Source organism: Pectinophora gossypiella, chromosome 7, assembly GCF_024362695.1.
Source record: "Pectinophora gossypiella chromosome 7, ilPecGoss1.1, whole genome shotgun sequence".
NCBI classification, from domain to species: Eukaryota; Metazoa; Arthropoda; class Insecta; order Lepidoptera; family Gelechiidae; genus Pectinophora; species Pectinophora gossypiella.
Genome location: NC_065410.1, coordinates 16,634,784 through 16,659,397, shown reverse-complemented (window position 1 = coordinate 16,659,397; position 24,614 = coordinate 16,634,784). Strand labels below are relative to the sequence as shown.

Genomic DNA, 24,614 nt, shown 5'->3' with positions numbered 1-24,614 from the left:
CAAAAATACTTTACAGACAATATTTGTAACATTTACAATTCCAATTACCTGTAACTTTTTATCGTAATCATTTAACAACTGGACTGACAATTGTTATGTACAGCTGGCTTTAAACAACTTTTTAATTGGTTCATAATAACAATCATATCATAAATTAATTCTTTACTTATTCGTGTCTATTCAGTTGTTACCAATTAATTCTGTATATCAACAACAACATTGTATGATGAAAAATCTTTTAAAATAAGGCATTCCATTATTTACCTAGTTACATATAGGCACTATGTTTTATGGTCAAATTATAAAACAAAATTCATACAAATACAGTGTGTGTATAAATACTTTTCGATCAAAATAAGGCAAATCTTATACTGAAGGCACAATGTACAATATACATATAAAATGTGGTCAAAATAAGCTTGGTGCTGCTCTTAAGATTGTCAAAATTATAAAAAATGGACGAGTCTTTTTTCTTTATTATACTAAATATAGTGTATTCAGTATTATGAGTAGTTATAGTTTTTTATAGTTGTCAATTGAGAAAATGGACCTGTCAAGTCTTCAGGTTAGGTAAGCGGACCCTGTGAAAAACGGGATAATGTTAGGGAGATGACTTGACAAAATGGGCCTAATTGTCGAATCACATTAGTTTTAGAAACGTGTTTCTGATTAAATTCGTCAATCGAGCTCATAAAATCAACTTTATTTTTTAACTACCCAAATAGAGAACGCGCAGAAGTGAAAGTTTAAAATGTGGCAGCACTAATCTTCAAAATATAATCGACTATAAATATGTAGTACTTTTGCCAAATCGCGACAAAAATATGGAATTGGTTGAAGTGAAATAAACTTCACATAATAAGCGGACACAGGCACAGACCGTTATTTTCAAATATCAATGTAAATTTTTCAAATATATTAGTGTTTGAATATTCAAGATAGACAACCGTCGAAAAAATTAATTTAACATCCTTTATCATAGATTTTTAATGACATAACTTTCGTACTTAATTAGATAATAACCCCGCTATTAATGAAATATGGCAATTTTAGTAACTAACGAATAGTTTAGTCAATTTTAGATAGGTTATGTAAGGGATGTTGAAAAACGTCAATAGGACACATCTCGATCTAACCAACGATAGGGTCAATTTTACCGAACTTTTATGTTTCTATCGCAATCATATTCCAACATGTTGGAAGAGGACATAGACAGGCCCTCTTTCCAGGGCCTCGCGATCTATGCGGGCTCCCTCGCTTCATTTGTCGATATTTTAATCACCGATAAAACTAATAAATCAAGAATCATGCTTATTTTGCGCTCAATTTAACAAAATAGCTTTTTTGTTAGTCATAGGGGGCTACATCAGTCTAATGTGTCGAAGGCACCCAACAGGTTAAAGGAGTCCTGGACAAACGACAGCTTTCAAGAGTTTTTTGTTTTGAAGAAAAAAATGTAATAGCGACTCCACTTAAGAAATAGAAGATTTTGTGTCCTATTTGGCTTTTATTGTAAGTAACGTACTTTATTCGAAATATATTTTTTCTGACAATCAATAGTTTATACATTTTTATATTAAAAATATACTTTATGCAACAATTGCACTAAGTAAGGCTGGGACACGCAACAGTCACTCAGAGAGGAACTAAACGCAATCTTAATCAATTATATTTGAGATCAATTTCATATTTTCCTGTACATGTCCCAATTTGGTTTAAGACACATTGTATTTTCAATTATCCATACAAACTTAGAAAAAAGGGGAGGTAAGTTACTAAACATGGCCCTTGGAAATATTGTCCATACCAGAGAAAACTAGTGTCATTTAGACGCGGCGGAGCGATAAATTCAAACATATGGTGATGTAGAGAAGCGTTCACACAGCGTTATCGTACGAGTTCAAGTCGCCAATCTAAGTCTCACGCTAGGCGGCTAGGTATATGAGGCCTTGAGGACTCTTAAATCGCCAAATAGAATTATTTTAGCTGCTTTAGCATAGATTAAAGAATAATGCTACGTATAGAACGGACACTCCGTCCCATTTATATTGGTGCCGAGCTAGATTTACCAGCTGGGTCTCACTTCATCGTATGCCTTTAGGGAGTAAGGCAGCGCGCGCGGACTGTCTGTCTCACTCGCACTTAAACGTTAGGTGGTAAATGGTAAAAACGAGATATTTATATGGAGTGTCCGATCCGTGGCCGTAGCGCCAAAATTTATGGTGATAACAGTCATGTAAGCATAAACATACCTCCCCCCTTCCTTTATCTAAGCACGCAAACATTAATTTGTTTATTTATACACTTCCACGCACGACTCCAGTCATTGTTCTGTTATTATTTAAAGAAAAATTTATAATTAAAAAAAATCTTTGAAAAATCAATCAAAATTACCATGATGGCACAAATCTTATCTTTTACTCCTAAGGTACCCCATTACTATCGCTTCCTACGTTGTGTTAGCGGTTTTAAATTGTTATTTTTCATCAAAATCGGTCTTTTGGGACCAGACGTAAGCCTATTCTTAAAAATAAACTACATAGATAGAACACATATACCTTAATCCTCTAATTTAAAGTGACTGTGGCCTTAAAATATTATATTTTGTTGCTTTATCACGACCTATGTATAAACCATAAACTGTGTAAATAAGAAAACTAATTAGTTTGTTAATTTTGTTATCGAAATTGGCACCAACGGTTATCGAAAGTATTTGTCGACTCTAAACACTTCATTAATCACATTTTTAGAACAGATTTGGCTACGAGTTTTCTATGTTTAGGCCACAATCATTTTTGTTAGTTTTAAAATAAAATTGCATTGATCAATAACTAAGCTCCTAACACATAATCTATTTATATGAAATTATCGATTTATGTCTTAACATATATTTCCGTCTACAAATATAATATCATAGATCAAAATATTTCAATTAGATTAGACACGATTTTTGTAGAATATTCTTTAGAATCCGAAGTTTTCATACATTTCACGAAAGCATATTTACAACAATAATATCTTTTACCTTGTCATATACATTCACGAGTATAACTTAATTATGTCTTTAAACGTTACAATTACACTTAAAAAATGACGTCTTACATTTTTTTTAATTGGACACTTCATTTGAGCTGCATATTGAAATCAATTTTGTAATTCTAGCTCTTGGGGCATTGCACAAGCGCTTTTGTATTCATTGATAATATACGGCATGGAAATATCGAACATAACATAATCGCCAGACAATATACAGAAACTCCAACATCAACAATCGTCACAGAGAGAAAATTAAATTGAAAAAAAAAAATATGACTCGGACGGGACTTGAAACCACAACTCTTGTCAAGCAAAAAAAAATAGTACTCAATATTCTCCCGCCGTATTGCCGTTGGTCCCGGCTATTAGCCGTAAAAACACCTCCACCAACCCGCAGTGGAGCAGCGTGGTGGAGTATGCTCCATACCCCCTCCGGTTGATTGAGGGGAGGCCTGTGCCCAGCAGTGGGACGTATATAGGCAGTTTATGTTTACTCAATATTCTAGATATATTGGCGTCGGCTTAATGACGACACAAATCGAAGAAATTCGCATGGATAGGAGGAGGACCCCGTGGTGTAATGTGGCTTGACAAGAGCTGCAGGTTCAAGTCTCGTCTGAGTCCGATTTTTTTCGATTTAATTTCCCCTTTGTGAGTTTCCCTAAGCACAGGTGAGTGCTATAAAAACAAAATCCATCAACAATCGTGAACGAATCGATATGAAAGTATAAGTTTAATTTTAATAAAACACGAGAAAAATGCAATAAAAAAAAATGTTGTGAGATTGAAAGTAATACCAGGTTTGTGGAATACATGCGGGCGAGGCTAAGACACTGAGGAGATGGCGTTGTGCGGCGAGCCCATCTGAGTGAGGACTTTGTCGAGCCACTGCAGCGGGCCGTGCAGGTGGATCTCTATCCAGCAGGGGGTGGACGTCACGTCCTGCCGGTGGTACTCGGCCCCCCACCCCTTCACGAACGACATCCGAATGGTACACATCTTCGTCAGCTCGTACACCGCCTCGAACCCATGGTTCACGCTCTGTGACAGCAGCTGAGCGAACTCTCTGTTGTTGAATATCTTCAACGAGCAACCCGGCGGTATCTTGCACACCGTCGACGGATGGAACCCGTGATGGTGGTTGCAGTTGCGACTCTGCACGAATATCGCGGCGTCAGACAAGCACTCTGCGTACACCTCACCACCGACGTAGTATAAATGCACCCCCTTCCCTATGTGACGTCTGGTGTTCTCTATCGTGGAGTTCCTGTTTACATTACTCAGCTGACCGAGGCAAAATCTGTCGCTGTTGTTGGAGGGGTCAGTGAACCCGTCGACGACCACAGAATGGGAGTTGCAGTGGAACACTTCGCCGACTCGGCAGTTGAGTTCGTAGTAGGCGACGGAGGCCCAGTATAAGGGCTCTTGGTAGGAGACTGGAGCAACTTCTCCTGGAGGTTCCGTGTCGTCTGACGGGGGGGAATCCGCGGGGGGAGGGGTGTCGGGGAGCTCTGAACTGGCTGATGGGGGGAACCCTGATCCGGAGTACGATACATTATGAGGCATAGCGGGTTCCGTTTGCCTTTGGAACGGTAGCAGGGAATGTCCAGGCGCGAACTCTGAATGCCGTGGTACCAAGACCGGTGGTAGAACTGGGCTCTCGACTCGTTTGTAGTGGTAAGGGTTGATGCATACCTCCTTCTGCTTGGCGCTGAAGGGGTACTGGCATATCTCCAGCGGTTTGAGCTCGTGGTGACTCTGAAGGTCCGGCCAGCGCCACACGCGGCAGTAGATCACGTGCGGGAGGCCTTTGCGGTGGGATACCTGCAACGTTTACATTAGCTTGAGGATTACACAGAAAGTCAATTCAAGTTTAGTTAATAAACATAACAACATATTATTATACATTTTTTAATGCTACTTCTCGAAAATATGTATGTGTGTTTTCCACAAAGTCCGCTTACCAAACCTGAATATTTGACAAGTCCAGTTTTTTACAGAAGCAACTGCCTGTCTAACCTTTCAACTCGAAGGGACAACCAGCCCAATTACAGGTTAAATCACATACTTCTGAAAAACACATTTCTCAGGTAGGTATGTGGGTTTCCTCACGATGTTTTCCTTCAGCGCAGAGCACATGATAAACATGTAAGATCCAAATACGAATTCGAAAACAAATTCAAAAAATCATTGATTTAGGCCTGTCTTGGGATGTGAACCTGTCATCTCACACTGGGCTACCACGGCTCTCAAGTTTGTTCAAAGATACAAATTATTAAAAACCATTGAAGTACAGTATGTTGCCAACAAACCTGCAGTCGGCCGTCGAGTGACCGAGGTATGGTGACACACTTGGACGGCGTGCCAGGGCACGACAGAGCCCTCTCGAGCTCCTCAATTGCCCCCTTTCTTTTCTTCAGCTTCTTCACCAAACTGTCCACTGCTTTCTCCGCCCATTTTTCTTCTTCATCACCCTGGAAGTTATTATTTGGATAAGTTTAAAAAAAGTCCTACAATATTACAAAACATGTCAAAATCTACAAAAAACCTCGTAATAACATATGAGCAACTATTGTAGTTAGGTATGTCACTAGAACTAATTTTTTACATTTTAAAAGTTAACTTAATTGCCGACTAAAATCAGACCAAGTTATCCACACCTTCGTACTAATCCTTATTCAAATAAACCATTTCGTATTCAAGATTGTTTAAATAGTTGTTGATTACTTTTGAATTATTAAAATTGGACATTACATTCCAAAGTTATTACGAAGACTTGATACGACACTACAACATTATTTTTTCTGTTGTATAGAGGGGGTGAGGTAAACCTAGCTCAGCCGCTGGTGGGGAGCGAAGAGTTGCCGTTCTATATGTAGTGTTATTCTTTAAGCATAGTTTGTTTTGTTTGTTAACTGCTAGAGAGTAATGATGATGATGATTATAATCTGTCTTAATGATAATTAGATATCATTTCCTTATTAAATTAGGTACATTTCATATTGTAATTACTTCTTCTAAATCATTTATAAACAATTTAGGTATTATTATTGGTAACTGAACATTTTGTTCATAATTTTTTGAACTACTTATTATAACTAATAACTATAAAATAATTACTCTTTAATTATAAGTATTATTGTCTTGGTCTTGAATGAGGTGTAAAAATTGTTTATTGTGTGTTGTTTTATTGTCTATTCCATATTATTGTACCTATGTGTTGTATTTAATATAAAATTTTTGTACATACATCATACATAAACTTAGGCCTATTTCCCAATATTAATAAGCAGAGACTATGGAATTCTATTTGCTTTGATCCTGAAATACTTCTCTTGCTTCCTCCACATTCATCAATTGTTTCATACACGCACGCCGATTCAGAGTAGATACAGAAATTACTAAACTTTTTACCTGCATTTTATATAAAAATATAAATGGTTGTTTACCAGTAAGTTACAACCACAATTCTTATAGCCACACCTGTTCTGCTATCAACGTAGAGTAACAGGAAACAGATAAAACACATTGCAAGTAGGTTTTCCCATAGGTGATTTCTCTAGAAATGTTTACAACTTTGTAGGAATTAATAAAAATAATATTATTACCAACCACATTTTTGTTCGCAATATATGTAGTTCAGAAAGTAAAACCCGACTACGGAAAAAACGCACACGAAGAAAAAAATATTTTTCGATATTTCTTCTGTTTATGTTTAGGAGATAGCCGTGCGCTGCTGTGGGCGTATGCCGCGGTAATCGAATTCAAATTCAAATTCAAATTCAAAAATATTTTTATTCAGTAGGTAACATAGTTACACTTTGAATGGTCAATTTTTACATAACGAACGCCTCATCCGCCTAAAACTACTGCAGCTTCTCACCACCTGTATAGCCAGGGAAAAGAAGCTCTTAGGACAGACTACATAAATTACGGTGAAACCCATAACCCTTTTTGCTACACCATAGTCAGTTAAATTTAACTGCCATATTATGGCTCAAGTGACGCGACAAATTACATTGCAGAATTTGACCAATACAAGAATGACATTTATTTATCTACGTAGGTACATAAATATACTCTGCTTAGATACTAGACAGCATAAGCTGCCCACCCCAACACAGAATAGGGGCGTGAGTTTATGTATGTATGACTACTACACGTGCAAGTACGGTCACGAGCATTAATATGAAATACACTTTGGTTGCATGTCACATTAACTTTTTTGACAAATTGAACTGTAAGTCTCACTAAATGTCAAATATGTTAGTGTGACAAAGTCCTAAAGTGGGTACATTATATTGCTCATGGCTGTACAAGAGTAAATAAAGCGTCGCGAGCACTAGGCGACATTTATTGTCGCGCGACATGTCTCACCGGGCACATCGGATGGTTTAGATACTAAACAGCATAAGCAGCTCACCCCAACATAGAATAGGGGCGTGAGTTTATGTATGTATGACTATTACACGTGTAAATTCAAATTCAAATTCAAAAATATCTTTATTCAGTAGGTAACATAGTTACACTTTGAATCGTCAATTTTACATAACGAACGTCTCATCCGCCTAAAACTACTGCAGCTTCTCACAACCTGTATAGCCGGGGAAAAGAAGCTGCAAGAAAAACCTCGGCACAGGGCCCTAGACGTTCTTTAAAAAAATAAAAATAAACATTAAACATAAAATATTGGTATACAATTGAGTAATTTAGCTGCCTAATATCAGTTCTCAGACAGTTAATCCCATGCATTCATATCTTCTAAATAATCACTAACTTTATAATAACCTTTTTTGTAAAGTTTTTGTTTAACTACTGTCTTAAAACAGTTGAAAGGCAAATTCTGAATGTCAATGGGAATCTTATTGTAAAAACGTATACATTGCCCCTTAAAAGATTTAGTAATCTTATGTAATCGACTGACTTGTAAAGCAAGTTTATTTTTGTTCCTGGTATTAACAATGTGCCGATCGCTATTTTTTGCAAATAATCCTATATGTTTTTTTACATATATTAAGTTTTCAAAGATATATTGTGATGCCAAAGTTAAAATATTAATTTCTTTAAATTTATTTCTAAGTGACATCTTGGGTCCCAATTTGTAAATCGCCCGAATGGCTCGCTTTTGCAGAACAAAAATGCTGTTCATATCTGCAGCATGACCCCACAGCAAGATGCCGTACGACATTATGTAAGTACAAGTTGTTACTTATAATGGCGCGACATGTGTCACAGGACATATTGGGTGATACCGGACGACCCTACCTTTCGTTATTGGACAGAGAAATAGTCATCAGGCAAAATTTGGCGATGTCGTTCGACACCGCCCGGTATCTCCGACAACGACGCTCAATTGCAGGTAGTGGCAAAAAACAAATCATAGTAAACAACTTTTTATGAATCAGCATTCCCAGAATTGGTTTGAGTGTACTAATGCACTGACTCATATATCAATAATAACTTGAAGGTATTTTTATTGACTAGAGTACATAATGCCTTTTATGTACTTTAACCTCTCCAATTTCCTGGATGTAATAGGTAAATAAGTAGTTAATAATTATTAACTGATATTAAACTAGGTAGGTAATGGTGCTAATTCCTGTAAATACCATCTAATTTTATTTTAAGTTATATCTGTCCTTTTTTTATCCACCGAAAAGGAAAGGGACGGGTAATCGACAAGCATAAAATTTATGGAACACACGTCAATTTTAAGCACAAATCTAAACCAACCGTCTAAAAATTTTACGTCAGTCAATAACCCGACACATTAATTTACTCATTCTTCCTAAAATTAAGAGCTGTGAATCATCCGTCCCTTTCCTTTTCGACGGATACGAAAATGACGGATATAACCTAAAATAAAATTAGGCGGTGTCTGCAGGAATCGGGGCCAATGGCAATTTATGACAATGGTTCTTGTAGATAGATTTCAATAGATTAACATCATATGGTATGCGCGCCTAGGAAGAGGAAGGGAAGGTTGGAAGATGTCCAACTCCACCACTTACATCCGTATCCTAAAACTATTAGTCATACATATTAAACCTCACGCCTATTTCCCACCAGCAGGGTCAGCAGAAATGATGGAATTCCATTTGCTTTGGTCCTGACACACTTCTCTTGCTTCCACCACATTCATCAATCGGTTCAGAGTCAATCATACTGAACCTATTCTAAGGACATCTCCAATTTGGTCAATGTATGTCCTTCTAGATCTTCCTCTGCCTAGGGCTGACCACCAACCTTCGCTTTATATACTGCTTTTGTAATCCTCAATAGATTAAAGTTGCCAAAACAGGCTAATAGGCTGAATGAAACCTCTATATATCTAGGGCCAATAAACAGGTTGTAAGAAGTGGGTTTAGGTAGATGAGACATTTGTTAAGCAAAAAATGACTATTCAAAGTGTAACTATTTTTGAATGTAACTAGATAGGTATATTTGATTTTAACAGATATGATTTGCATTCTCCCAAGAAGGCTATAGGATAGCACAGTAAAGAACTTAGGTGGGTACTTCGATCATCTTATGAATGTAAATTCATATTTGGAACATAGATAATTGTTATCATATGCTTTCCAAGACTTGTGGGCACAATTCAATGGTATGGTTAATGATAATAGCTCACCACATGGAACTTTAACATTGTGGGTGAGTGGGTGCACGACACATCTCTGTCTACACCTTCACTGGTACAGGTGTGATGCTATGTTGTACCACTGCAGCTGCAGAGATTGTCGCTAGCTATACATTATGTATATAAATCTTGAAATAGCTTATGTATACTGCCTATATACTTACAGCTTGAAATACCTACCTTATGTAGTATACTGCCTATATACCTACTTATCAGAAGGTACAATTCTTACTCCAATCAAGTGAGAGACAGCAGTAGAGACAAAACCTTTTTTGACTTCGACGTATAGGTTTATTGCTTTTGACATGACTTATAGCGTTGACTTCTTGACCAGAAATAAATGTAAAAACATATGTTTAGCAGTTGTAACGTTTTATTGGTTTAAACCTTCTAAGGTCAAGATTTCCATACACAACAGTTAAGCAACGGCCTTACGACTTTAAAGGCCTAAATGTTAAAAATAGACAATCTAATGAATAAAGCAACATGCTGACAAAGTAAGTTACAGTAGAAGCAACAAATATAAAACTACCAGTAAATTTCTATGATTCCAAGCATATAAACAAGTTGTAGATATTGGAAATAAACAACAACAGTGTTTATTCTATTCAAACAGTAAACAACACGTAACGAAGTACCTACATAGGAGAGTGATACTCTAGTTAGTTCACATTAAATGTTATCGTACCTGTTTCCAGCCGAGGAGTTTCTTCACAGCGGGGCTTGTAAATGAAAATAGGCTGTTGAGACTGGACATAGGTCCACTGCTGGACGACTCCCCATCGTCGGTGTCCATGATGCAGCAACAGACGGCTACTCGATTACACACCCGCGAAAGGCGGCGGGAGCGCGGGCCTCGACACAATCACCCCACGGAAGCAATCAATCCGCCATCGATCACCACTTGGTATTCCCCACGACGCTTATGATCCAATTATGAACACAAAATAGTGATTAGCGTGACAGCGTCCATTCAATCACCACAATACCAAAACGTCCCCTAAACTTGACCTCTAAAGTACTGCAACAGTCGCACACGTAAATAACAAATATAAAAACGATTTCACAATAATTACTCAGGTTCAAGAAGGAAAAACTGTTGAGAATCGAGAAATGAAAATAAAACGTTTGTCAAATGCCTCCATTCATCCCACAGACTAAAAATTTAAAAAAGTAAAAGGTTTCGGTTTCTGATACAGATGAATTTAGAACACTAGAAAGATATATTTTTTCATGATTTTTGCATAAAATAAATATCAATTAAATTTGTTAAATATAAGAGTTTATCATATTTTTAGATTTGCACTAAAATATTAATTTAAGAACAATACAAAATGAATTTGTGGCGAATTTATTTACTTTGAGATATTCAGTAAATGCGTAGAACGAAACGGTATATGCGTTTTATTTGTAATTTTATGGAACCTATTAAACGAATAGAAACGTGTCGCATACGTCATAATTTGTATTGATCTATATTGCTCAATAAATACGTTTTTGCTTATACACGTCTAAAAACGCATTGAATTCACTTTGCGAGAATTTTCTCGAATTTCAAATGTCAGATGAATTCGTTTGTCATTCTTTTCTAGATTTTGTGCTAGTATTTGGTGTGCGAATAAAATAGAAGGATTTCTGCGAGTATACCACGAGCAACGGGTGTTGATTTATTACAAGTGTGATTTTTATTCAATTATAAAATATAGCCAGATCAAAGAATGGAACAGGTGAGAGGTTATCCCGACGCTTTTGTATTTAAAGATTACCGAGTAGTATTTTGAATTTACGTGTTATTTTAGGTCAATCAGTTAAAGGAGAAAGGGAACGCAGCTTTGGCTACAGGAAATTACATGGAAGCTATCAAAAATTACACGGAGGGGATAAACTTGGATCCAAAAAACCACGTTTTGTTTAGCAACCGATCGGCAGCGCACGCGAAGGCTGGAAACTACCCGGCGGCCCTCGAGGATGCTGAAAAGACAGTGTCGTTGAATCCCTCGTGGAGTAAAGGATACTCACGCAAAGGCAGTGCGCTGGCATACCTTGGTAGATATGATGAAGCTATTGCTGCATATGAGAAAGGCCTTGAGCTGGAGCCCAGCAACGCCCAGCTGGCGTCAGGACTGTCCGAGGTGAAAAAGCAAGTCGAAGAGGTTAAGTTACGGACAGAACAGCTGTTTGGCAAACTCCAGGCTAACCCACAAACACGAGATTGGCTCAAGGATCCAGAATATGTCAAACTTGTAGAGGTAAGTCAAGTTTTTAGGTTGCTGTACCTCCTGTAACTGCACTCTATTACTAAGCCCATGTCTTGCTATTAAATCGTAATAGGGGGCTAGTTTGAATAATTTGACTAATATCAACTGTGTTGAAGCTGATTTCCTTTAAAAACTATGTTTCCTTACAGAAAATAGCTCAGAATCCCTTCGACATTTCCGAATGCTTAGATGCAAACATTAAGGATAAGAGAGTACTTACTACCCTCAGCGTGATGCTGGGCCTAGACCTTGGCTCCCCCATGGATGTAGACCCTCCAGCACCAGAAAAGAAGCCTACTCCACCACCCCCCAAGAAGGACGAGCCACCTGCCCCGAAATATGAAGACATGCCCGAGAACCGTAGATTAGCTTTAGCTGAGAAAGACTTAGGAAATGAAAGTTATAAAAAGAAAGACTTTGATACTGCCATTAAACATTATCAGAAAGCTATTGAGCACGACCCTACAGATATTACGTTTTATACAAATATGGCTGCCGTGTTCTTTGAACAGAAAGAGTATGAGAAATGTATCAAGGAGTGTGAGAAAGGGATAGATATTGGCCGGGAGAACAGAGCAGACTTCAAACTAATAGCTAAGGCTTTTGCCAGGATGGGTAAGTTGATTATCAAATATTTTGTTCGTATAGTTCTCTGATATAAATAAAATTTTCACCACAATACCGATTTCACAATAATTACTCAGGTTCAGTATAATAGCTAAGGCTTCTGCTAGGATAAGTAAGTTGATTGTGAAATATTTTATTTTTATCAATAGTTCACTCACACTTTTATCTTCTAGTATGGGATTCAATTTTGTCTTGAGGTTAATGACCTTGCTTGACCTTTGAATTTTTCCATGATAATGAAAGGTCAATGTTTTGTCATGGTCACTGGAAACATAGGTATGTTGTGGTATAAAAAACATAATCTATGACAATAAAAAAATAATATAATGTATACTATGTCTATCATAATCTTCCCAAGCCTCTGGGGGGTTAAAATGGCCACATCGAAGCAATTCATCGAAGAAAGCAATATTGCTATTTGACATTTGTTTGCATTGCGCACTTACTTTTATATGCGCAAATGTCAAATTGCAATATTGCTTTCTTAAATGAATTGCTTTGATGTGGCCATTTTAACCCCCTCTGTTTAGCAACTTTTAAAGGTAATTTTTTCAAATACAGATAAAATGTAGTCTACAGAATTAAATAAGTGTATATTTCGAGGTTCTGTTGAAGAGTAGTAACACAATGTAATTTTTCATAAGGATACGAGGTTTACAGTATGTTTATTTTCGCCTCTACGTGCCAAAGTATAGTCCAACTAGGTTTTGCCCGCGGCTTCCCTCGCGTAAATTCAGGGTAACACGGTTCCCCTTTTCTAATGTACCAATTTTTAGCTTCCAGCTGTGAAAACTGCGCAAATTCCTATATAAAATAACACATGATTATATTTTAGTCACAAATTATGCTCGCTTACCGTTTTTTAGCTTTGGTACCTTGAAAATTGCGGAATTCTCCACACAAACTTCCACCCCCCGTTTTAGGGAAGTGGGGGGTTAGAAAGAGACAAAAATAGCCTCATCACTTCAACTATCTCCATTAAAAAACTTCGTCGCTCCGTTTCGCCGTGAAAGACGGACAAACAAACAGACCGACACACACAACCACTTTCGCATTTAGAATATTATTAAGGATATTGAATAAGTTTTAAAAGTTTTCTATTTCGCTCATGTTTCAATACTATCACCTATAATTTGGCAATACAATTCTTTCAAGATGTTTCTCTTCTGGAAACTTGCCAACAAGCTTCTGGAAGTCATACATTTAGTAATTGTAATGGTACCATAGAATAAGGCATAATACTACATAATATAGAACGGCAACTCTCCGCTCCCTACCAGTGTCTGAGCTCCCTTTACCTCACCCCCCTGGAACACAGTTCAGATTTAAATCGTATGGTCGTCAGATGTCACACACACAGATGCGTGTGTACGATAATAAATGATTATTATTATTATTATTATAATGTCAATGTGTGGTGTCTGTGTAAAACGAGGTTGTTTGTATGAAGTGTCTGGGGTGTGACGGTACATTCATGCCTTTCTACTATGCCTCCTACATACTTGAACATTCTCAATAAAGTACCTATGTAGAGCCTCATCCAGGTTTTTTTTTTCTTTATTTAAGGAGTTTTATCTTACAATAAGATAATGTCACTCCGTAGTGCCTTCTTAGATTCTACAACTTACACAAACTAAAAACAACTTAAACTAATACAATAATGGTGCTAATTCCGGTAAAGACCATATAATTTTATTTTAAGTTATATCTGTCATTTTCTTATCCGCGCGAAAAGGAAAGCAACTTGTGACGTTTTAGCAGAATTAACTGTTATACTATCTACAACTTACAGGTAACGCCTACAAAAAGATGGAACAGTGGAAGTTAGCAAAGACATACTACGAGAAGTCGATGTCTGAGCACCGTACACCGGAGATCAAGACGTTACTCAGTGAAGTGGAACGTCGGATAGCTGAGGAGGAGAAGAAGGCCTACGTCGACCCGGTCAAGGCTGAGCAGGAGAAAGAACTTGGCAATGAGTTCTTCAAAAAGGGTAAGTGCATTGAAACATTTTTTAACATTTCTCATTCATTAGCAATGTCCATTAAAATATATAATAAGCTCCCAAAGTACTTAAAAGATGAAACTAAAACTAATTTATTCATAAAAAATCTAAAAACAATCCTAATTAAAAAGAGCTATTATACTGTAGACGAATTTTTAAATGATAAGTTTTAATTTTAATACACACTTCCTCTCTTCCCTTCAACGTTGCTGTGCCCTACAGGCTCCATGTTTTAGTTCCTATGCGTATGTAACACGCCATTGTACATGGATTCTACATGGAATGCAATAAATGATCGAGTAATATACATGTGTGCACCACAGGCGACTACAGCGCAGCCGTGAAGCACTATACGGAAGCCATAATGCGCAACCCCGACGACCCGAAGCTGTACTCCAACCGCGCCGCATGTTACACCAAACTCGCGGCCTTCGACCTCGGCCTGAAAGACTGCGACCAGTGCTGCAAGCTCGACCCCAAGTTCATCAAGGGCTGGATCCGTAAGGGGAAGATCTTGCAGGTAAGACTATGCTTTGTGCCCACTTTTTCCACTAAAACACACTGCCTTACACGTTAGTCTAATAGAAGGCTCGGTGAGGTGAGGGTACTTAGTTCATCTTGCGATGGATGTCCCCGATTGGGACACATATAATTTGTTACGTATATTATTTAATTATTTGTATACAATAGGACAGACAACCCCTCTCTACCCCCTTGTTTTACGTAGTTTTTTAAAGTGTCTTTACAACATTCAACAGAAATCATTGTTCTTTTTAAAATTCACCGGCCAGTAGAGAAGTAACCCATTTATCTGGATTAATAAAAAATAAAATAAAAAATAAAAATAGCCTTTAATCACCGACATTATGACATAGTTTTACTTAATTATCTATATGTTTATTTATTTGTCGGGCTGTCCTAGGACATAGGCCTCCTCCTTATTGCGCCACACCTGTCTGTCGCCTGTTGACCTTCTCCAACCTTTGTGGTAGGTCGTCTTCCCACCTTTTGTTTGGTCACCCTTTTCGCCTTTTACCATCTCTGGATTACTTGATTATAATCTTTTTGTTAATCCGTGTTCGGAGAACACGTGACATATATCGTAGTATCATGGATCCGAGTCGGACCCTAAACCACTGAATTCGACTTTGAGTTTGAATTCAAATTTGGATAGATAATATCACGTGTTTTCCAGGCTATATGGGACTTTTTGCCCCTCGACATGGGACTAAAACATAGCTGGGGAGGAGTGATTGTCTCAATGTTTATACTAAACACTTCTGCCTACCCTTTCGGGGATGCAGGTGGTATCACACCTCGTCATTATCAGCCGTACGACGCCCACTGCTGGGCATAGGCCTCCCCCAAGGATCTCCACGACGATCGGTCCGCCCGTATCCAGCGGCTTCCCGCGACCTTCACCAGATCGTCGGTCCACCTTGTAACGGGCCTACCCACTGAGCACCGACATAGCTCGGAGAATTGCCAAGCTGAAGCGGCAGTGGGCAGGACACTTAGCGAAGAACCGATGGCCGTATCACACCTGTAGATAAATAAGTATTTTCCACGTACAGGGTATGCAGCAACCATCGAAGGCACTGTCAGCGTACCAAAAGGCTCTGGAACTAGACCCCAGCAACGCAGAGGCCCTGGAGGGATACCGCTCGTGCTCCACACAAGTCAACTCCAACCCTGAAGAGGTACGTACATGTTTTGTATATTTTCTTCGGCAACTTATCATCCTTGTACATCATAGACTTACTACTACCGTAGATTGAACATCAGCGCTCATAAAGTGGGACGCAAAGTTACTGTTAATATAGCGACGTTGACAGTACTTTACCTCAGTGCGTGATTAGGCGCCGAACTGGGGAAGTGCGTGGTAAAAACTTGCAAAAACAGAAGCGCAAAGCGAAAAAAGAAGAGAGGAACGTCCGGTTCCGGTATTCGTAAACGTCAGACGCTCATGAGAACGCTCCCGTGTTTTATGCCAGAAAAGTGTGAAAATATAACCGTAATCGGTGGAAGTGACCTTCGCGTCAAAGTTTACCTAGCCGCGCGCCGAAATAATAAAAAAACTCGACATAACTAGAAACAAAAGTGTTAAAAAACCAACTTAAAACATTCGTAGTGAAGTGAGGTTATCTGCTAATGTCAAAATTGAAAGTGACATAAAGGGAACAAGCGGCAGTTTGACCAACATAAGAGGTGGAAATTACGTTCAGAAACTAAACCTTTTCTACGGCACTGACACTCAGTGTGACCAGAAGAGAAAAATTACCCATTTTGGTAAAAAATAAGGAAATGGAGGAACAGTTCGATCTACTTTGGAACAAACTCAAGGATGAGTTACAAAGGCAAACCGCTGTCATTACCGAGTCAGTGCACTCATCACTTTCAATAACATTGGAAGAAAAACTAAAACCTATCATTCAAGAAAATGAAAAATTGAAAACAGAAATAGATAAACTAAAATCTAAACTGCAGCGGTTGGAAATAGATGCCAGGAAAAATAACTTAATAATCTTCGGGATAAAAGAAGAGGAAAATGAAAACACCGAACTTATGGACATTGTTTTGGAAACTCTGAACAATATTAATAAGAACCTGATAAAATCCAGCGACTGGGATAAGTGGGAGATAAGTCAAGTGTATAGAGTTGGGAGGAGGGACGAAACAAGAACTAGACCAGTAAAGGTGGTACTGACACTTGGATGGAGAAAGATGGAGCTCCTTAGGAATAGAAAGAAGTTGCCAAAAAATATAACTGTAACCGAGGACCTCCCAAAGGAGGTCATCGAGAATAGAAGGGCCTTAGTCCCAAGAATGAAGGAGGCCAGAGAAGCTGGCAAGTATGCCATCATTAAAAATGGGAAACTCATTGTAAAGGAGAAACAGGAAAGGGAAGAAAACAGGGATAAGAGAAAGCGCGTTCCGTCCTCCCCACCCAAGACACCTCCAGGTAGCTTCAGCAAACCAGGAGAGAGTGGAGTGCCTTATCCTCGGCCAGATAAGGTATCGAAAACCAGCAGCTTCAACGTAGTTGCGGGCAGGGGGAGTTCGCTTGAACAAAGTCAACCAAAAAACTAAAAAGCTGGAACCGGAAAATACAAACCGAAATAAATATAACAACTAAACAAAACGAAACCAGAATGACATTCCCCAACCCGGCTGGTCCCCGTGGGGAATTAGACCAATACCCTCCAGAAGCAGGAAAAAACAATAACAGCAAAAATAACAAAAACAATAAAAACAGAAACAATGATAATAACAAAGACAATAATAAAAATAACTCTAGAAAATACAACTCTCCGTCCCCAACAAACAACGAAAACTCAAAAAAAGATAACAAACCAGAGAAAATATATATAGCGACACTTAATATGCGCACCCTTCGAACAGAAGAAAGACTATCTGAACTATCCGAAGCGGTAAAAACCATAAAATGGGATATTATTGGTATGAGCGAAGTGAGGAGGCTCGGAGAAGAAATAGAAGAATACGAAGATTATGTCCTGTACTATAAAGGTGAAAAGCAAGGCATGTATGGCGTAGGCTTCCTTGTTAAGAAACACCTTAAAAAGAACATTGAACTCTTCGCCAGCAAATCAGACAGAATAGCCATATTGAATATAAAGCTCCCTGGATTCAAAACACCGTGGACAATAATTCAGATATATGCGCCCACAGAAATGGGAATTAAAGAAGACAAGGACCAGTTCTATAGATATCTGAGTGAAACAATGGAACGCTCCCATAAAACCTGTATCGTACTAGGAGATTTCAATAGTCAAATCGGAAACCCAGTGGAAGGAGAACATCTCGTCACAGGGAAGTTCAGCAGCGGAAAAAGGAATGACAATGGTCAAAGACTGTTGGACTTCGCAATGCAACACAACCTAAAGATAATGAATACATTTTATAAAAAGAAAAGCTCGAGGAAATGGACTTGGATCTCACCTTGTGGGAAGTACACAAACGAAATCGATTTCATCTTGAGTAATAAACCCGCATCATTCAACGATATCGACGTCGTCAATAAGCTGAACTTTAGTACAAACCACAGGATGGTAAGAGCGACAATAAACTGTAATACGAAAACTTCTAGAAAACACATACAAACTAAAACAAGCTATATTCCATTACCTCTCCCAGAAGAGATTATAAGTGAAGCAGAGAAAGATATACCAATAATAAACACTCAATGTTCAATACAACAACAGTATGACACACTGGAAAATGCTCTTAAAACTGTATCCAAAAAGATAAACTACTCAATTAAAAATAACGACAAAGTAGGGATAGAGGCGAAGAAACTTATGTATGAAAGACAACTCCTACTAAAAAACCGCAAAATTAATTTAAAAGATATAGAAAATATAAGTAAAAAAATCACAAAATGTATTAGGAAACATAGAATAGAATCGAGATTCAACAAAATAACAATTGCAATAGAGAAAACAGGAGGTATCAAAAAGGCACTAAAACAACTTAAAGACTATAATAACTGGATACCAAAATTTAATGAAAGGAAGACCACGGGAACTACACAAATAACATCACATCGTTCGACTATAAATAAAATAGCTACAAAATTCTACGCCAAACTATATGGACAAGTAGAGACAGGAAAAGAGATCATAGGACTGGAACAGACAGACGAAGAAACAATACCAGAAATCATGGGAAGCGAAGTTAAAAAAGCAATACTCTCTCAAAAAAATGAAAAAGCGACGGGTGACGACAAGATCACAAATGAGTTTCTCAAAGGCCTGCAACAGGTTATAACCAGACCACTAACTAACTTCTTTAACAACGTCCTTCATCAAGAAGTAGTCCCTACACAATGGACACAGTCAACAATTATACTTATACATAAAAAAGGCGATAAGCAAAATGTCGCAAACTACAGACCCATCAGTATTATGTCCAACATATATAAAGTCTTCTCGAAGGTCATCCTTGGTAGACTCACAAGAATCTTAGACGAGCAACAACCTAGAGAGCAAGCAGGCTTTCGCTGCAACTTCTCCACGGTCGACCATATGCATGTTGTAAAACAATTTATAGAAAAATCTAATGAATATGGCAAACACTACTACATCTCATTCGTAGACTACAACAAGGCGTTCGACTCCCTGTTCCACAATTACCTATACAAATCCCTTTTGGACCAAGGTATAGAAAGGAAATATATAAGGATAATCAATCATATATACAGCAACAGTACAGCGAAGATACAACTAGAGAGCATTGGAGAAGAGTTTGCAATTAGAAGAGGAGTCAGACAAGGCGACCCCTTGTCACCCAAGCTCTTCTCAGCAGTGTTGGAATCAATCTTCAGGAACCTTGACTGGAATAACTGCGGAGTAAAAATTGACGGATGCAATCTTACCCACCTAAGATTCGCAGACGACTTGGTGTTATTTGCAGAAGACCCGGACACACTACAGAGTATGCTACTAGAATTGGTGACCGAAAGCAGTAAAGCAGGACTAGAGATCAACCTATCAAAGACCAAAGTCATGACAAACTGGGAAAAGCATGACATCTGTATTGAGAACCAACAGATAGAATACGTCGAGGAATATATATATCTTGGACAAATAATATCACCACGAGAACAAATGTCCAAAGAACTCAACAGAAGAGTAACGAACAGTTGGGCACGCTACTGGTCCCTCAAAGAGATAATGAAAAGCCCTTCATATCCAGTCTCCCAAAAAAGGAAAGTCTTCAACATGTGCATACTCCCAGTACTCACATACGGTTGCCAAACATGGTCTCTTACAAAGAAAGAAAGCAACAAGCTAAAGGTCTGCCAGAATGGGATGGAAAGGAGTATGCTGAGCTTGAGACTGCGAGACAGGTGGACCATGTCGAAAATAAGGGGGATTACAAAAGTCGCAGACGTAACCAAAACAGCGAGAAGATTGAAGTGGCGGTGGACCGGACACATGATGAGGTCTAAAACTAACAAATGGACAAAAGACATCACGGAATGGTACCCCAGAGACGGCAAAAGGCGAAGAGGGAGGCCAATCAAAAGATGGGAGGATGACCTACCTAAGGGGTGGAGACGATACACACGAAGTAGAGCAGATTGGCGCTTGATGGAGGAGGCCTATGTCTCAGGACAGCCCGATTAGAATAAGTAATACATATAATAAACCTATGTAAAGTAGAACTGTACATCGGTGAATAAAGGCTATTTTTATTTTTATTTTTATTTTATTTATTAATGACATTGTGCCATTGTGTTATCATAGTATAAACATTTTAATTTTCGCAGTAAAACCCACCAAAAATATTTTTTTAATTTAAAATACACTACAACAAGTACTCCCGGTCAATCCGAGTCGCAATATATCCCGACCGCGTTACGAACCACCACGCGCTAAAATATACGTAATAAGACTGAAAGTCAAAGCCTGAAATGGCTTGCTAAATAACTATGTATGAACTTAAGTGAATATACGACTAGATTACTCGCTTTATGCCTTTTTCGTACATTCTTGTCCACCCTCTTTTCATTGAAGGATGATTTCGGAGATAATAGCTAACACAAAAATCTTTCCAGGATATTTTTTCTGGATCTCAAACTATCGCCATACTGAATTTCATTCAAATCGGTTAAGCGGTTTAAGCGTTGAAGTTATTTCGAATTTATAATATCAGTATTTGCTAGTTTAGTTTTTTCTCTTTTTATTGCATACTTAGCCTTGCCCGATATCTTCATGATATTCACTTTCCTAGTGAATTAAATCCAGGAACTTCTTAATACTCTGTAGCCTAGATAGAGGCAAATTATTTTATATGGCATCATGTAACTTATACAGAAACGTATATTTATTTTACTTTTTAAAGTACTTCAAATATTTGACTGTTAGTATTTGGAAAATCAATAACGCCATTGTTACTTTACTTTTAGGTACGTAAACGGGCGATGGCAGACCCTGAAGTCCAGCAGATCCTCCGCGACCCGGCCATGCGTTGCATCCTCGAACAGATGCAGCAGGACCCGCAAGCCCTACAAGACCACCTGAAAAACCCCGACATCGCCGCCAAAATCCAGAAACTTCTCGAATCTGGTCTCATTGCCATCCACTAGCGGCTACTAGATTAATTTGTCAGGATTTCCCAACAACTCTTTTGGTAGGATTTTCTCGCAACTGGCAACATTTGTTTTTGTTTCGTCACAATTTGGAAAAGGAATGCTGCGTAATTCTATTCAATTGTAATTGAATTCGCTAAGTTTCTGCAGTTATGGAATATAAGTAATATGTACGTAGGTTAACAGTGATTAAGCCGTCTATCTTGCGAGCTATCTACACGAGTTTACTTTGGGAATGTTGCAATAATAACGCTCCCTCTATTTCCACCAGTGACACTTTTATAGATCGCTCACAACATATGACATCTGCAGAAAACTTAAAAATATCTTCAGTCCCAATTTATTTAAGTCCAAAAATTATTTCTAGGGAATTATTGTTAGTCCACTTATAAATTTCCCAGTCAATGGCAATGCAGAGTCAGTCAGAGTCTACTTATTTTAACATTGAGAGTACCACTTAGTGTTAAAATATATTTTACGTTTTGCCTACCAGGAACAAGTTTTCAATACTTTTAGGGATAAATACATAAGAATATTGCGGTTAGCTCGTCGATTCTTTTTCAAATATTAGCTTGTTTTCGTCGTTTTGTAGGCTTGTGGACCATTCCAAAGTATGCTTGTATCCTCTAAAATTATGCTGAAATAGTTTTGGTGCACTGATTTTATATGTTTACGTTTTAGGTTTATTTTAGCGTATATTGAAAGGATATCTTTTATGCGAATGTACCTACTGCCTAATTGAAGGAATTTTACATACATAATTGCAATTTTTTGTAATTTATTCAATAAAGAAACAATGTAGGCAAGAACATTTGTTTTATTAGTATTTATTGTATTAATCCCGTCTACTTTCCTTATTGTTTGATTGATTATCTCAACTCATTGAGTACATTTCTAAAGCAAACGAAGCAGATTACTGCATGGTAAACGAGACGACGCGATAGACGAGAGTGACGAGACTATGAAAATTCAAGTGCTGCTTGTATTATCTGCTTACACTAAAATTCATTGTATGGATCCAAACATCCAGTGACGGATCTTTTTGTACTTTTTTATATTTTAGTGAACATAGAGCGCTGTATTTAGACTTTCATAATTCAGAAGGTTAATTTGTTATAGGCTATAACTTATGGGATGTTTTATATATTATGCTACCCAGTGTGTAACAGCGAGCTGGTGATCAACACGGACCGTAATGTGAATAAAACCTAGAATAAAGGTCCGTGTTGCTTTATTTTAAAAAACGAATCTTAAACAAAATAGTAATAAATGGTAGAAATTTAATTACGTTATGGTAACATTGGCTGAAACTTATGGTGACGTCATGTGGGCGAGTTTGACAGACAGTTGCGCTGTTCTGTCAGCTGATTTTAATTTGCGTTGGACGCTCGTATCGGGAGTGTGTTTTTGTTAATTTTTATTAGTTTTACATTTTAGTATCTACATTTTAATGAAATTTTATCTAACCACAAAGTGTAAACAATCTCATAGTGTGTTTGGTATAAAATTTGATACGACATTAGTGTTTTGAATACTGTTTGTGTTATGCGGTTTACTTTCATTTTTTTACAAGGAATTATGAAGTAAACAAATAAAGGGAGGTGTTTTATAATACAATTTATTGGTAAGTGCATTAAGTAAAAGTAATATTTAAATATGAAATATTGTACATTAGTTTTTGTTCTAAGTTTAAAGTATGACTAAGCACAAATAGATAAAAAATCAAATAAGTTTGTTGTTCACATAATGAGCACAGCGTTACAATTAGATAAGGATAGCTCACATACTATAAACACGCTTAAAATACAGAACAGGCTATTTAAATAGGTATTAGGTAATTTAGGTTACATAAAGTTTGGAATATTGAATTGATGTAGGTACACAAGGTACTATACATTTGTGTAGAATAGAATACTTCACAAACAGCTGTAGTTTGTGTTTTTTTGCTACACTATTGTTATCAATATCCTTGCCACATTAATATTACCTAGTTATTCAAAACGTAGGTATATCTAACTAGACATAGACAAATGATAATGACTCAAAGTTTACACAATAACTCTTCTATGACAAGATTAGATTATATCTTACAATTCAACATTTATTTAGTAAATTATTCAAATTCAAATCATTTATTGCGACACACAGGTGCAGTGGGTAGATATTACAAAGATAATAAATAATAAGACCGCCGTGATTTGCCGGTAGGCGTACAATTAAATTAGTAAATACTAATAATTTTGTACACTAAAGAGTACCTGTTGTAAGACCCAAAGTCGTTTTAAAACCCTATTGTCCTATATCTATTATGTTTAGAAATCCCATCCCTAAAGGGACATTCTACCTAAGTACCCCTTAGGTACCGGGGTGGTGGTCATTTTCTGTCATTCAACTCTTAACACTCTCAGCTGGTTCGGCGCCAATTCTCTCAGATATAAATCCATAAATAGAGGTGTGTTTCCAGCTGGGCGCCCTCAGGCCTGCATAGTTTTGTAAATGTTTTCTTGGTAAAAGTGTGCCCTTTCATTTCTGTGTCTTTAAACACTCGGAAGACATTGAAGTGAACAGAATTCATTGTGTATGCTTGTCGATCTATAAACTGAGGACAAAAGGCTATCATTTTTCTTTCATGTAATCTAATCCAATTAATTTGGAATTCTCTCATTATCTCTTTATCTTACTGATTGATTCCACACTTCAGGACACATGTATTGAGCCACTCTATGGTACCTATAATGTTTAAAGAACTAGGTAGGTAGGTAAATCATAAAAATATTTTTTGGTTAAACAGAAAAAAATTATGCAGACTTGAAGCTGTGTCCTGTTGCTCTAAATTTGAATTCAGAATACAAGAGCTTCAACAAGGTTATCGCCCGCGAGTTTGGCCGCATGGAGTTCGACATTTTTTTTCCATTAACTTTTCATACCCTTAAA

At 37.5% G+C, this 24,614-nt stretch overlaps 3 protein-coding genes across 4 annotated transcripts in view; 2 read left to right on the top strand and 1 right to left on the bottom strand.

Moving 5' to 3' along the window:
- Positions 1-1,479: 1,479 nt before the first annotated feature.
- LOC126368438 (protein mothers against dpp) lies at positions 1,480-10,820 on the bottom strand. The gene is made up of 3 exons (XM_050012441.1): positions 10,365-10,820; positions 5,349-5,510; positions 1,480-4,860 (listed from the first exon to the last, which is right to left on the bottom strand). The coding sequence occupies exons 1-3, from the start codon at positions 10,470-10,472 to the stop codon at positions 3,862-3,864; spliced, it is 1,269 nt and encodes a 422-aa protein (XP_049868398.1). The 5' UTR covers positions 10,473-10,820; the 3' UTR covers positions 1,480-3,861.
- A 390-nt stretch (positions 10,821-11,210) lies between these two features.
- LOC126368410 (stress-induced-phosphoprotein 1) lies at positions 11,211-22,489 on the top strand. The gene is made up of 7 exons (XM_050012386.1): positions 11,211-11,403; positions 11,476-11,925; positions 12,084-12,549; positions 14,354-14,554; positions 14,890-15,086; positions 16,141-16,266; positions 21,498-22,489. The coding sequence occupies exons 1-7, from the start codon at positions 11,395-11,397 to the stop codon at positions 21,675-21,677; spliced, it is 1,629 nt and encodes a 542-aa protein (XP_049868343.1). The 5' UTR covers positions 11,211-11,394; the 3' UTR covers positions 21,678-22,489.
- A 549-nt stretch (positions 22,490-23,038) lies between these two features.
- Positions 23,039-24,614, top strand: part of LOC126368418 (protein croquemort-like) — a 35,275-nt gene continuing 33,699 nt past the window's right edge. For both annotated transcript variants that reach the window (XM_050012411.1, XM_050012410.1), the window contains exon 1: positions 23,039-23,304. The gene's annotated coding sequence lies outside the window, so the exon portion shown is untranslated. The remainder of the gene's footprint in view (positions 23,305-24,614) is intronic.

Excerpts from the sequence above, each read along its gene's own strand:
- LOC126368438 (XM_050012441.1), bottom strand. The coding sequence starts at position 10,472 with ATGGACACCGACGATGGGGAGTCGTCCAGCAGTGGACCTATGTCCAGT. Across the intron at positions 5,511-10,364 it reads AACTCCTCGGCTGGAAACAG|GGTGATGAAGAAGAAAAATG; the intron begins GTACGATAACAT and ends AATAACTTCCAG. Across the intron at positions 4,861-5,348 it reads CACTCGACGGCCGACTGCAG|GTATCCCACCGCAAAGGCCT; the intron begins GTTTGTTGGCAA and ends TAAACGTTGCAG.
- LOC126368410 (XM_050012386.1), top strand. Across the intron at positions 11,926-12,083 it reads AATATGTCAAACTTGTAGAG|AAAATAGCTCAGAATCCCTT; the intron begins GTAAGTCAAGTT and ends GTTTCCTTACAG. Across the intron at positions 12,550-14,353 it reads TAAGGCTTTTGCCAGGATGG|GTAACGCCTACAAAAAGATG; the intron begins GTAAGTTGATTA and ends TACAACTTACAG.